Raw genomic sequence first — 15,412 nt, forward strand, 5'->3', positions numbered from 1 at the left:
GGCGTGCGGCAGCGCGGCGGCGGCGGCGGCGGCGGCGGCGGCGGCTGGGCCTTGAGCGCCCGCTGCCCACCTCTCGGGGGCGGGCTCCCGGCGCGAACAAGGCTGAAGAGAAGATGGAGGAGCTGGTGGTGGAGGTGCGGGGCTCCAATGGCGCTTTCTACAAGGTACTTGGCTCCAGGGCAGGCCCCATCTTCGTCCTGCCTTCCCTCCCTTTTCTTCTCGGTGTCTCCAAGAAGGCAGGCCTGGGGCCCTCTTTCGGAGCGCTGCTCCCGGTGTCCAGGACGCACTCGGCGGGATGTTGTTTGGGAGGGAAGGACTAGACTTAGGGCCTGTAGGAAGCCCCTGGAGCTCCGCTCAGTCTCCGATTAGAGGCCCTGGAGCCTACCGGGATGAGAAAGAAGCAAGGAGAAGAGGGAGCCCTTCTGAGGCCAAGCCCGGCCAGGGAAAGAAATGGGCGAGGGTCGGCGGCAGGTACAAACGAGATCCCGGCGGGAAGGGCCAGAATGGGTTCTAAGTGACAGGAAACGCTTTTTCCTTCTTTCCCAAATGTACTCTGTCGGCGGTATCCGGGCCTGACGTGTGGGTAGTTGTGGAGGAGCTGGGGGCGCTCCATCGGGGCTGCCTCCTGCCTTGCCAAGAGGGTTTCAGGTCTCCTTTGGATCCAGTGTTCTGGCCCAGCTTTGGGACTTGGGAGAGCGCCCCTGTTCTGGACGAGCGGTGTGGAGAAAGAGTAGTAAGAAGCAGTAGTCAGCACCATATCACAATGGCAACTGTTTTTTGGTGGCCCTGTCTTTGTGAATTTCAGAGAAAATTTTAGACCTAAAAGTTTCAGGAAGACCTTAAGATATCTGAGCGATGCATTAAAGAAGTTGACCATCGGGAATATTCCTGGACCCCCTCCCTTTCTATAAATGGGGATAAATTCAGGAATCCAGATGCTTCAGCGCCTAAAAACATTAGCAACTTTGCTACTTAAAAGAATTCTTTGTATTTAAGTCCTCAAAGACCTGAATATATGCCACGAAACTTCAGGAAATTAACTAGGAGTGCATAACTACTAGGGAATTTTACTAGGGGATGTTTGGAAATATTTTTTTGTACTCAAGAACTTGATTTTTATTCTCTTTGATTCTGTAGAGTTGCAGTGGCCTGTATTAGTTGTGGTTTTAAATAGGCATTTGTAAGTTTACTGCATTTTTTTAGTTCATTGAATATCAACTAATATCTTAAATGTTTAAATATTTGGATGTAGCCATAGTGCATGCATTTGTACCTTCTTCCTGTAGATCTAGTAATCTATAAATTCTCATCTCCTCTTGAATGTAACTTCTGTAAGTAATATCCAACCTTACTACACTTTGTTGGCAACAGAAGATGCACGTGGAAGGAATCATGAAAAATAGCTATTTCCATTGTGAAACACAATTTACAAACGTATAGAAAAATGTTTCCAGTAGAGCATGTTTGGCTATAGGACAATATGTGACTTCAATATATATTTTGTGCTTGTCAATTTTATGGGGACATTGGATAAAACTATATTTCATGAAAAAGTAAAGTATGCAAACAGTTCCATACTTTCAGCAAAAAGGTAAGACCGTCTCGAAAAAAATAAAATAAAAACCCTCCACATTTATGCTCTTAAACTTACCAATGCAGAATTGTTTCATTTGACTCTGCAGTCAAAATTTTCATTTCAGTTTACTAGGGTGACTTTGTGTAGAAGCATTCTGGGTCCTAGATTGGTAGTTCTGGTCACTAGAGATTTGGCATTAACTATAATTTATGAGCAGGGACTAAAGTTAAGCGGTATTCTAATCTATGATAGTTTAGATGCCAATCTTACTAAAAGGTGAAGCTGGTTTGCTTTAGAAGACAACTTGCTGTGGTGATTTTGCTTGCAAAGTGACTGACTGGAATATAAGAAATATCCTCTCTTTTTGCTTTTTTCTCTCACATGCTTAAAGCAAGTTACTTAATTTGAAGGTGGATGAAAAAGAATGGTTGACCTTTGATTCCATGACAGAAAATTTAATTCTCGAACAAATGTATGTAGAAAAAGTGCTGTTATGTTTTATTTAATTACGGTTGATTTTTAAGAAAACCTCCAAAGATCTGTATTGATGGAACAATATTTTCTATAATGAAAAAGTTTTAAATAGTCATCTGACTTAGAAAATTGCTGTAGATTGAGTTGCCTTTCTGGTGATGTGGACGGGAAAGATGGGAAGTAAAGAACAATTTTTAAAAATGAACTACTATGGAGAAATATTACAATTATGGAGTAAAATGGGAACTTTGTTCAACAAATTGATAGAATAGCCTTCAAAAACTAAACAAGTCAAACAGCTTCATAACAAATGAATTCAGACTTTGACAAAAGACAAAAGTACCATATTCCAAAGTATAGTGCTGTCTCTCCTGAGCACATGCAGTATAAACTAAATAAAATAAGTGCTAGGAATGATTTCTTTCTGAAAAACTGACTAAAGCTCAAAATTCAGAATTAACAAAAATCAAGAAGCCTAAACCCTAAGATTGAAACAGCTCTGTTCACTTTTCATTTTTGCCTTTGGTATTTATTATGAAAACTTAAAAGTTAGACTTAGTAACAACCAGCGTGACTACTTTAATGCTTACATATTTCTTTTAACTTGGAAAGTGTTGGTCACAAGTACTACTTATAGAGCCCTGTGGGTATTTTATTTAAGATATGAAGAAACATTGCCTTGTACCTCATAAAATCTTTACAAAGCATTTCCTAAGCGAATAATAATGTTAAAATACAGTCTTTATTCTAGGGCCATCTGCTCCAAATATGGTTTTCTTTGGATTAAGAGTTTTGATGTGTTCAGAGTGAATCCATTTTAGATGTAGGATGCATGTCATTCCAATATGAAGGCACTGCATGTATACTTAAGAAATATTTCTAGGTTTTATGCATTAGTATGAAAATTACTAAAGATGGATAAATTGAAAGTATAGTGGCTAGTATCTATTCATTAATGTAATATGGTGTCATTATGTTAATTTGTAATTGTAATTACAGATTATACTTTAATATATCTTATTTTTTAAGTTTGGTATCTAAAGACAGATTTTAATTTCCTGAGAATTATTACTATATCTAGCAACTAATAAATATAAAATGTACAGTCAAGAGGAAATGTTTAAAGACATTGGTGGCCTTACATGTTTTAGCTACATTGCCTGCTATAAATCAGTTTTATTACAAATTAACTTGCATAAAATTTATAAATTTACACACTTCCATAAAATGCAGATAAACTTGCATTCATGTTTTATCTGAGTTCTTCCCAGCTAACTTTACATACATGTGTAATTCTGCACTTTGAGGAAGTGAATTATTAAGTCAACCACATTTTATCCTTAAAAATCCACGTACTCTTTTTAGTGTTTGTATTCATGGATTCATCATCTTTCCCCCTTTGAATGGCATATTTTCCAATTTCATACTCTTGATAACCTCAAAATTATTAATTAAATGCAAAATTCCATGGTCTAGGACTTGAAGTTCTCATTCCTGCCCAACATGGGAATCTGTTTCCTGAGATGATTAGCATCATAATTATGATAATAGGTAACAGGTGCTGAGTGTTTGCAAGGCCCCAGACACTGTACTAGGTGCTTTACCTTTTTCCATTTATTAATTCCTTCCCCAGAATCATGAGATATACTGTTGGTCTCACTTTTTAGATAATGGTGTATATAGAAGTTAGATAAGTAATTTACTAATAAATGTCAGAGTTCTTCAGGCTCAGATCTGGGATTTGAAATCGGTCATTTGACTTCTTAAAGATAAGTCTTAAAAAAAATTGATTGGACTTGATTTCCTGCCCAGTTTTCAATTTCATTGTAATCTTTGTATTTGTTACTGTAACAGTACCTTAGCATCCTATAGCTACAATTGTATGGTTATGTTGCCATTTTCTACTGTGATACAAGATATTAGAAAATGTTCCATTTATTAACTCTTGCATCTTTACATATTATACTGTAATTCTTCATTTGAATGCCTATTAAGGAAAGATAAAGTTAGAATTCTTTGGCCCTGCCAGGACATTTGCTTTTGTTACTTACACTGGGAGCTCATAAAACTGAAGTATGCAAAAATTAAAACACAGGGAAAATTACTAATTCGTTTAATACTGTTTTATCTATATCTGTGTTATCTTTTGATCAGGACAAATAAGAAAGAATCATATTTTTCTCAGAATTTATGGGAATTGCCCATATGAAGTATTCTGGGCATGTGCTATGGTTGGAAGGAATGTTGATGAGGATTATTGTATTTTTCCCTTTCTGTTAAGTTTCTTTACATTGTTACTGCCCATATACAAAGGGATACAAAGTGACAACTCACTTTATATTTGAAGCCTTGGGTTGGAGTCTTATTTTGTCTCATTTCATGTGTTCCTATCCTGTCCAACTCTAGGAGGGATATTTTACAATCTTGTTTTCTCTAAAAACAATTTTTTAAGACTGCATGTGCTGTCGTCAGTAGAAACCTACTGATATGTAGTACTTGTGTTTAGTGGTGGGATTTACCTGGAAACTTCTTTGTACATTAATCTTTCTTGTGACCAGTGACTCCTATTTGTAAGATAGTTTACCAAGTTAAGAGGTATGAGGTATAATAGGAGAACGAAGAGTTTACCCAAATACAGATGGGTTTCCTCACTTTCATTCTTCAGTCCCAGTAATGTAATGTTTGAGTTGGATACCTCTAGTCGTTACACACTTTTATAAGTATGGTTTTGTGATTGCCTCTTTGGCTCAGTTGTCAGTAAATCAGGGATCCCAGGATCAGTGATTTAAATTTTCTACTTATTCCTCTGGTCAAAAACCTGTATCAGTTTTTAAATGTATTTTATCACTTTTTTCAAATCCCAAAGATTTTCATTACTTTTTTTTCCTTCAAAATCTAAATATAAACTTTTAGTGTTCAGTGTCTTTGTGGAAATATCCTTTTCCTTTTCTATCCAAATTTTAAAATCCTTCTTTTTCAGACTTACTTACTTTCCCATATCACCAATCATGGCTTATGCTATGATTGAGTGACTAAGTCATAACTTCTAAGGAAAACTGTTGAGTGACTGACATCTGTGGTCATAGACCACAGTCTTTGGTCATAGACAGGGGCTCCTGGTTTTGCAGCCCCATGAAAGCCTTTTTTAAAATGTGTACTTTTCTTGAAAGGTTACTTTTGCAAATCCAAAACATTTATGGTTCTGCATCTTTGATGAAATATGCCTCTCTTCCTGTTATCATTTATTGTCACCTATGTGTATGATGTTATTACTCATAACAATTTTAGGCTGGTCCAGTTCCTAACTTGCAAATGAGGAATCTGCTCATGATTGGAGATCACTTATTGGAGATTACCACAGCTATAATGTGGTAGAGCTAGCTAATACTTTGAACCTAGGTTAGATTCAGAGCTAATATTTTGAACCTAGGTTAACTGTGTTCAGTAACCCCAGTTACAACCCTAGCTTTCATACAATATAGTCAAACTCCCTTTGTGCTTTCATTTAATACTGTTTTATCTATATCTGTGTTATCTTTTGATCAGGACAAATAAGAAAGAATCATATTTTTCTCATGAAATTTGCCACCTTTTGGAAGCCTCACGGGAATCTTCCTTAGCTTGTCTTCTCTACAAACTTTGCCTGATAGGTAGTGACCACAGCAAAATGTAGTTTTCAAGTTGGTAGGTGGGATGATAGTGCTCTGGAGGCAGCTAGAGAAGTGCTCTGGAGGCAGCTAGAGAACAAGACTATGAGTGTGGATGCTGGAGCGGGTATGAGAGGGCAGGGACATAAGGAGAGTTGTTGGAGAAAGTATGAGGAAATGTAGAAAGATATGGAACTCTTGGAGTGATGCTTTAGTGAAACATTTACACTCACAGGATATACTTGTCCTTGGTGTGTGTGTGTGTTTGTGTGCTTGCACACACACACACAGGCTAGAGACTACTGATCAGTTTCTTTTATTCTACTTATTAAAGCAGCAACCAGAAGGTATTACATGCCTTCTGTATTCATTTAATATGCAAACATTGACTAGAAATGACTGATTTTGAAACAATCATGCAAATATCTATATACAGATAAGCCTCATTAACTCAAAGGCAGCAGGCCTCTTGGCTGTGATGATTACTCAAACCATTTTTGACACTGTACATCCGGAATTGCATTCAGAGTCCATGAAAGCTTTTTTCCTTTCTTCCTTTTTTTTTAATAGTCAATACTTGTGATCTTCCTCCTTTGAGGGAATATTTGATTTTAGGAAATAGGCAGTGTGATGAATAAGTATGATTAAACTGGGCAATAAATTTTAGGCAAATAAGGGAAAATAAGCAAAGAGCAATGTACTAATAAATCTAAATCTGACTAAAGGACTTCTTTGATGGGTCTGAAAAATCAACAGCATTAAATGTTTTAAATCATTGCTCTCCACTGTAGCACCCATTGAGCCTTATGTTACTATTGAGCACTTGAAATGTGGCAAGAGTGAATGGGAGAATGATTTAAATTTTAATTAATTTTAATGTAAATAACACATAACCTGTAACTATAATGATTGCACAGATTTAGACAAGGGCAGCAGTACTTGGAAGTCACTTGACTTACTGAGAATAGTGTTTCACCCAGCTGTAACAAGGTTCTGTTTTCTGACAACAGGATTTACCATTTTTAGCATATAATTTACAGTAAAGAACAAATGTTAATTACTGCCAGAACTTGCAAACATTATAGAACTTTAGACAAGAATGGAGACAGAAGCAGTGGCCCTTTGTAGGAAATAAGGGATCAGTCATCTAACAGGAATCCTAACTTTATTTATTTTATTGATGCTTGGGACTGAACCCAGGACTCTTTACCACTGAGCTACATCCCCAGACCTTTTCATTTTATTTTGAGACAGGGCCAGTCTTAAGTTCACAAGGCTGGCCTTGAACTCATGATCCTCCTGCCTCTTCCTTCTGAGAAGCTGGGATTATAAGCATGTGCCATGATGCCCAGCTGAGTCTTAACTTTAGTCAGTGGTCTAACACCATCTTCCAAATGTAGATTGTTAATTTGGTGTTAGCTGTCATGTAAAGACAAGGAAGAAATGGGGGCTGGGGGATCTTCCCCTTTCACCATAATTTTTATAACATACTTTATAAAATGTTAGAGCCTGAGTGACCAACTCCTGTATTTCTAACTCAGTATCAAGCCACGTTTTTGCTGAAGTAATAGGCAAACAACCTTTTAGAGCACTAGGTCATGTACTATTATGAAAAATCTGGTGTATTCCAAAATATCATGCCCATAATTTTCAAAATATGCTGTAGAAAATGTTGGTAATTTAATTATAGTTGAGGAAAAATAAGCAAGATCAGCCAGGCTCAGTGGTGCATGCCTGTAATCCCAGAGGCCCAGAAGGCTGAGGCAGGAGGATCTTGAGTTCAAAGCCAGCCTTGGCAACTTAGTGAGCCCTAAACAACTCAGGGAGACCCTGTTTCTAAATAAAATATTTTTAAAAAGATGTACTCTGTAGTTAAGTGTCCCTGGGTTCAATCCCTGGTACCAGAAGAAGAAGAAGAAAAAAGGCAAGATCAGAATGATGGGAAGAAAATGTGGATTTCTTCCCCTTTAAACCAGCAACTAAAAGGATATATACCACACCTAACCTAAAAATAATTTAATAATTTACCTACCTTAGGTATTGTAGAACACAGAGATGCCATTGTAGTCCACCCTTATCTTTCTTACAAGGAAACTTTCTTTTAAACATAACTTTATTTTTATTCATCCTGAAATTATTGCCAAACTTTGGTGTCTCTGTTTATAAATTGCTTCCATATCAGTATTTTCCATGGTCTTGACTCAGCTTCCATAGTTTTTTCTTAGTAACTGTTAGTTAATGTTTGACTCACATGCTTTAATTTGATATTAAGGGGAGTTTCATATTTTAAAGAATCCTTTTGCATCAGACTTTTGAAGACATATTTGTTTATCAAGACATTTATAAGATGCCCACTATATGCTAGAAATTGTGCCAGTTACTGAGAATACAGACATTGAAGAATGGTCTTAATCCAAACCAATCTTCTTTCCGATAACCAATATGGATATCTAATATCTCAAATCACAAGGATTTACTGTTTTTCCCTAAGAATTTCATAGCATTAGCCCTTACATTTAGGTATCTGATGTATTTTAGTTGATTTTTCTATGTGGTGTGAGGTAAAAAGTTCAAAGTTTATTGTTTTGCATGGATATCCAATTTCTCAACACCACTTATTGAAAACACTTATTCTTTCCCCATTGAGTTTTCTTGACTTCCTTGTTGATAAAGAATTTATTTCTAACACATTTAAAGCTGTTTCTCATAATCTGAGCTTTTGTTCTTTCTGCCTCTTTGACCTGGTAGAATGCTTCTGTATCCTACATTCCCTTGGTTAGCTAATTCTTCCCTTATTCTTTGAGGTTTAGTAGAAACCTGACCTCTTTCAATAAGTTTCCCTTATCAATCTACCACCACCAACACCACACACAATTTTTCCCAGGGCTGGCAGAGCAACTTCTTAGGCAATTATCTGCCTAGTACCTAGTACATTGAGTTAATACTAGGCACTCTGGAAAATAACTAAATAAAATAAGACCTGGTGGCATGGTGGCATATGCCTGCGATCCCAGCAACTCTGCGAGGCTGAGGCAGGAGGATAGCAAGTTGGAGGCCAGCCTCAGCAACTTAGCAAGACCTTGTCAAAAAAAAAAAAAAGGGGGTAAGAAGAAGAAAGGAGATGTATTCATTGGTAAAGCACCCCTAGGTTCAGTCCATAGTATAAGTAAATAAGACCCCAAAACACCCAATATTACTGTTAGTGAGAAAATGAACAATAATATAGTGGAGTAAGCTTATAGTAGGGATAAGCACAGAATGCTGAGAAAGCAGAGGATAGGGATTTAACCTAGTCTTCTAGGTTTTCATAGAAAGGGGCATCTGTATTGAAACCTGAAAAATCAATAGAAGATAACTAGGTGAAAAGAGGCGAAGGTCAATAGGAAGGAAATAGCATTTGTTCATAGACTGCAACACATCTATGCTGGCTGACATATGGCTCTGGAACAAGTTTTATATGATGCTGAGGATCGAACCCAGGGTCTCACACATGCGGGGCGAGCACTCTACTGCTGAGCCACAACCCCAGCCCCTGGAACAAGTTTCTTAATTTTGAATAATACTATCCCAAAGTGTACCTCCAGCTTTATACTCACCACCACATTGTAATTTTCATTGTACTTAACTCTCTTATGAGATTCTGACCTCTGTGGAGCAATTTTTCTTGTTTAGTGTTTTAACTGTTTCTATTCCTAGAGTATACCATATAGTAGGTGGCAATATAGACGTGATAAATGGATGAATAAACCTCAAAAACAAACTTGTTCCTCAATGCTCCATTTTATTCTTCAGCATAGAATGTTTAGTATCTCTAAAATTTAACTAAAAATGGTCTTGAGTTAATTGTGTTTTTTTACAGGCATTTGTAAAGGATGTTCATGAAGATTCAATAACAGTTGCATTTGAAAACAAGTAAGTGTCTTAATATATAGTTTTAATGTTCAGATCATGTAATATTTTATGATGATTTCTCTGTTTGCTTTTTATCTTTAAAATTCAAGTCTAGTCTGAATGTTTTTCATATTACTGACCAAGAAGTTCCTGAACAACTGTTAAATCAGTGGGATGACTGTTCTTGTTAATGACTTAGGAGCTCCCTATCGTATAATCTTGATGCTTGATTTAGTCCCTTTGACTGAAAAAGAAACCAGAATCTTCTGTATTAGTAAATAGGAATATTTGTAATTTTTGTAAAAGATGAAAATGAAGGGATTTATGGATATTGGCCACAAAATCATCTGGGTTTTGTAACATTAAATCTAAAACTAATGTTTTTAGTTGGCTAGTATATTTTATCAGAAAGTCATATTTACCATTACCTTCATATATTTATAATCAATAATAATAAGATCTTTTCTGCATTCTTTAGTTATATCAGAAAATAAAGATATTTATCTGGAAATATTAGTTGTACTAAAGTATAGATGTTAACATTTTATTGGGGGAGGCAAGTCTTTTGACACATTTTTTGAATACTAACAAAGGCTATTTTCATAGTAATTGTTCAATATACTGAAGTAGCTATAGGGGCTGGGGATATAGCTCAGTTGGTAGAGTACTTGCTTCACATGCATGAGGCCCTGGGTTCAATCCCCAGTACCAAAAAAAAAAAAAAAAAAGAAGTAGCTATAAACTAAAGTGTAAGTGGGGCCACAGTTTTGGGATTTTGCTGAATACTGATAAACGACCAACAGTTAGAAGTTTGGGTTTTTATGTACTAAGAGAAGTAATAGTATATCAAAAGCAGGCTACAAATATGTAGAGACAGAAAGTTGATTAGTGCCTGCTTAGTACTTGTCTGAGATGATGAAAATGTTCTAAAATTACTAGTAATGATTGTGCATATATGTGAACATACTGTAAGCCACTAAATTGTACACTGAAATTGGTGGATTATATGGTTTATGACTCTTTTCTCAATAAATCTGCTAAAATGTAGTACATGACCCAGATGTACTGAACAATAAATAAAAACATGCTCTAAGAAATTAAGTGCAAGTCTGCATTTAGTGTCTAGCAACTCTTGTAATTAGATTGTAAGTTGGTTCTTTAGTTAGTAGCAGGACAAAGTAGTAGTATCCTTAGATGCCTGAGATACATTTAGAGAGATGGAAGTAAAAGGGTTGAGAATATCTAAACCTGTTCCCTGGTAATCTCAGTCCACAATACAAGTTTGAATAATAGAATGTCTTTTTCTTTGCATACCTAAATCCCAAAGTTTCAGCATTTGCCACTTTTCTTTTTTGAGTATCTGGTTATATAGTAGGCGACAATATTATCATACCTCTAATGGAGGAATGTTTGATAACTTGGAGAGTAATTTTTTTCTTGCAGTTATACTCTTATCCCTTTACTAGGTTAACACTGTTTGCCATAATAGGAGAGTTAGTTTCTCTTGTTGTCTGTAATTTACAGTATTAAGCAAATACTCATTACCTCCATTTATGTCAAAATGTGTCTAGTTTATACATTAATTTATCAGATCAGTTCTCTTTGATTTTTCAACCAGATTTCTACTGTAAATATAAAATTATTCTGTTCCCCTCCTAATTATTTATCTCCTGTATCACATCTGCATAAAAGTATCTCTTCAAGCTGTGTCTGTAGTCCTGAGAATTTGAAGTAGAGCATCAGTTTTTCTTTGTCTTCTTGGAGAATGTTTGAACAGTGTTTCAAAGAACTTTAGTTGAGATTTATTCTTTCTTTCCTGTCAGTCATAAAGAAACACTGCTTTACTATTATACCAGATTGTTTTAGGTGCTTTGTTTTTACCTTCCATATTTCACATTTTTAAATAATGAATTTGAATTTTTATCACTATACACTTAAGAATTTAAATAATTTTCCTTCATTGGAACCAAAAAAATTATATTTTGCATTATTACATGCATTACAAATTTACTAATGATTTTGTAACATGTTAAAGCCACTAATTTTCAGTTTGTATAAAAAGGCTTTTCTCAAGTAAAGACTCTTTTTTTAAAAGTTTCTATAGTTTTCAAGTGTGTGTAATAAGTCAGGGGGAGGGTTCTGCTAATTTCAGTGCTATTCAGATGTCTACAAATTCTGACTTAATCACTTGCCCTCTTATATCCTTTTAAAAAAAATCAGCACTTTCCTCATTAGGATTTTACTAAGAAAGCCCCTTAACATAACGTAGACTTTAGACATAGAACAAATTGTAATATTTGCTGATGAGACACCCCAGAAAGAACCCAGAAGTGACTGCTCCAGCAGTTGAATCCTCCAGTGTTTTACAAATTTTCTTTTAATAATTTATAATCTTTTTGGGTATGAAAGAATAAGTTGGTATCTTTCAAAGTTTTCCTTATCATTTTAAATTACAAAACATAGACAACTTAATTGAACTCCTATAGGCTATCTCCATCGGGTTTCTGTGGTTTAGGAGACCCCCACCAACCCAGTGCATGCTGATACGTCATTCTGATCAGCAGCCAGCTACCCATGGAATTGACCGCCTCGTGGGATCTAAAATTTAAAGGGGGAAAAGTGAGTTGTGAATTGCTAATGTGCTGACTGCCCCATTTTGCTTGGGAATTAGAGGGCAGTTTCTTTGATTATTGGAATGTGGTTAAAATTCCTTTGCAAGTACAAGTATGTTGATGATATTACTAACAGTTATTGATACTAACATTTAATTTAAGCATCAAAGGAAATTTCTGTTATGTCCTTAATATTTAAAACTCATAGAAGTTGAAATTATTGAAGAAAGACTTTTTTTGAAAATAAATTGTTGATCTATTGTGTTTAGAGAAATATTCCAAGTGGAAGTACTAGGCTGCTATGCTGCATGCAGACTTTGTTGAAATGTGTCTATATTGCCATTATACTCAGCAAAAACTGGCCATTTTAAAAGCATTTGTTTCTTTAAACTAGAAATCGAGGGTTACACTTAATCAAAAATTAATGGCAGTGAGGTCACTGTTAGATTTACACACCAAAAGCATGTTAAATAATTACATGTTTGTTTATTTTCAGCTGGCAGCCAGAGAGACAGATTCCATTCCATGATGTGAGATTCCCACCACCTGTAGGTTATAATAAAGATATAAATGAAAGTGATGAAGTTGAGGTGAGTTCCCCCTGCCATAGCATTAAGTATGGAAGGAGTTGTGTATTTAATTTGCCTTCACTTTTTATATATCTATCTCTACCTTGCTTTATGCACTATTTAAGCTGCCTTGAGTTTCATAACTTGAGTTTCATAACTGAGGTAGATATGTGCTTTTGACCTGCCCTTCTTAATAATGATTTGAAATAATATAAAATTATACAATGCTTAAGGTTGTCTATTTCAGTAGAACTCGGGGAATGTCTTTTTTTTTTTTTTTAAGTACTGGGCATTGAACTCAAGGCTTCATACATGCTAGGTCAGTGCTCTAGCACTGAGCCAACATCTCTAGCCCCTCTCAGGGAATGTCTTTAAAAGTCACTGCCCCAAGTTCTTTTGCCCATTAGTACTTTTCCCTTTCCTTCCATATGTGAATTTTTATTTAAATAATGTTTATTTATAACTGTATCCCTGTTTTAAGCAAAATGTATTAGGAAAATTTATTTTACAAACAAAACAAATCATTCTGTTTAATAGAGCGGTGACCTGAAATTTATTTCTGTAGCAGTGAATTTTCCTGATGTATTTTTTAAAAACCTACAGCTCTCAGTTGATACATATGGATAAAATCTTTTTCATAGAATATACTGTGAACAACCTGGTCATCTGCCATTGAGCTGTTTGACCAAGAGTTGCTATGGAGATTTAGCGCATGATCAGAATCATTGTGTTTATGATTCTCTGTTCATTAGAAATTGGTTTTGTATTTAAGGCACTTATAATCTCTTTTGTGTTAATTTGTGTAGCATCATCCATTGCCTTCCTACCCTTTCATATTTCATTGTGAGCTACTTCTCTTTTTTCTGCATAACACTTAGCATAATGCCTTATTAGTAACTGTAACTTCATGTGTATTTAAAATATGAAGAAAGCAACTAAGTACACATATATAGAGGTAAGGCAAAATGGTACTAGGTCCTTGTACTTGAATTCTTATTTTCTACTCTAGGTACCAAAGGTGCAACAAAATAAGACAGAGTCTCTGCCTTTGTTAAGGTCACATTCTAGTGAGGATAGCTATTATCATGGCAAGTGAAAGTCATGAAGGAAAAAAAAGCCGAGATGAAAGGTAATATAGGGGCAGGACTGCTACTTTAGAGAGTAATTAGGGAAGGTCTCGATGTCCAGGCCTGGTTTGTTTTCTATAATTTAAAAATATAAATAAAGTATTATTTATTTACCAAACATGTTCTGAATACTTGCTAGGTATAAGCAATGGGGCTTGGTTTTGCAAGGGATCATAATAGGGAACAGAAATGTTATCTATATTTCAAGACTTTTCACTGTCTACTTACCCAGAAGATTACAAGCTCTCTGAAAACAAGGGCCAAGTCTTTTGGTCTGTCTGTATCAGTAGTACTCATAATAGTGTTTGCTGAAGGGGTAAAGTGGACCTTTTTGTTTTTCTCTGTAGTCACATGACATGTGGAAGTCATTGAGATGCTGTTGCTAGGATAACCTCACTGTATTACGTAACAGTTCAGGTTATTTCTTTGGCTAGAGCAGAGTCTAGAGAGCAGTGGAGGCCAGAAGGAAAGGTACGTTGAGTTATATAACCATTAACTCTAGTTGTAAAGGGGAGACAAGTTTGAGCCTTGACCTGCTTGTCAACCTTAGATTCGGTACCTCTCTCTCCTCTTGGGGCCTTTCCTCTCTACCCCTCTTGTCCTCCCTGCTTCTACTTTCTGCTTCTGAGTATTTCTATCTCTCAACATATATATTGTATTGTTTCTTTTCCTATTAACCATGATTTGCTAGTGTCTTCACCAAAGGTTCCATGCTGCACATCGTAAGTGAACTTTGAAGTGGTCACCAGAGAGATCGGTTAGAAGAACTGGTCCACAGTGTGTGAGAGAGCAGGAATGTGATATCCAGAAGATTGCCAGCGTGGATTTGTCCTTTTTAGTGGAGAGGAGGCAGGAGTCCCGACAGTAACCAAGGATCTGTCCATTTAGTCCCCAGAAAACAAGAAGGACAGGGTGGTATCCCTAGTGGGCTGAGTGGTTGGTCAGTTAGTGATCTTACCCGTTAGTGACAAGGCAGTAGGCCAGAGTCAGTAACTTCTGATTACTTTAGTTGCTTATCTGAATAAAACAAAAGCAAGTTTGTACATTTTAGATACATTTTTGTAGTTCACTAGGTAGCTAAGGAAAGTGCCCACGTTTATGAACAATCAGCCTTTCTTAAGCATACCTGTTCAGAGTACTGAGTATTACTGAAGTAGAACAGAGAACTAGGTGAACTGCTTTTAATAGGGAGCTCCCAGGCAATCTCAGGTAGTTTCTGATTATGTATCTTTGTGTAGCTCAGGGTAGAGACAAGGATACAATTTGTTTGAAAGCATATGGCATATTATTTGAATGACAGGCATTTTAAGAAAATTTCCTCAATGTCTGATAATGTATAAATTTTTATATTATGTTAATCATAAATATTCTGTGTTGCAATTTTTGTGTAGGTTTATTCCAGAGCAAATGAAAAAGAGCCTTGCTGTTGGTGGTTAGCTAAAGTGAGGATGATAAAGGGTGAGGTAGGAAAATGCTAATTTAAATTTTTTTCTTATACTTCTCTAAACCCAGACAC

At 36.0% G+C, this 15,412-nt stretch overlaps 1 protein-coding gene across 10 annotated transcripts in view; it reads left to right on the forward strand.

Annotated features, from left to right (window-relative positions):
• Nucleotides 1–15,412, forward strand: part of Fmr1 (fragile X messenger ribonucleoprotein 1) — a 38,927-nt gene continuing 23,515 nt past the window's right edge. For 9 of the 10 annotated variants that reach the window (XM_071606888.1, XM_027924115.2, XM_027924117.2 and 6 more), the window contains exons 1-4: nt 1–164; nt 9,557–9,609; nt 12,697–12,790; nt 15,288–15,359. In XM_071606888.1, coding sequence (XP_071462989.1) covers nt 114–164; nt 9,557–9,609; nt 12,697–12,790; nt 15,288–15,359 — 270 coding nt within the window. In that variant the 5' untranslated portion in view covers nt 1–113. Of the gene's footprint in view, nt 165–9,556; nt 9,610–12,095; nt 12,208–12,696; nt 12,791–15,287; nt 15,360–15,412 lie in introns of those variants that run through there. The other variant, XM_071606891.1, reaches the window with a different exon arrangement.

Source organism: Marmota flaviventris, chromosome X (assembly GCF_047511675.1).
Source record: "Marmota flaviventris isolate mMarFla1 chromosome X, mMarFla1.hap1, whole genome shotgun sequence".
In the NCBI taxonomy this organism is placed as follows: Eukaryota; Metazoa; Chordata; class Mammalia; order Rodentia; family Sciuridae; genus Marmota; species Marmota flaviventris.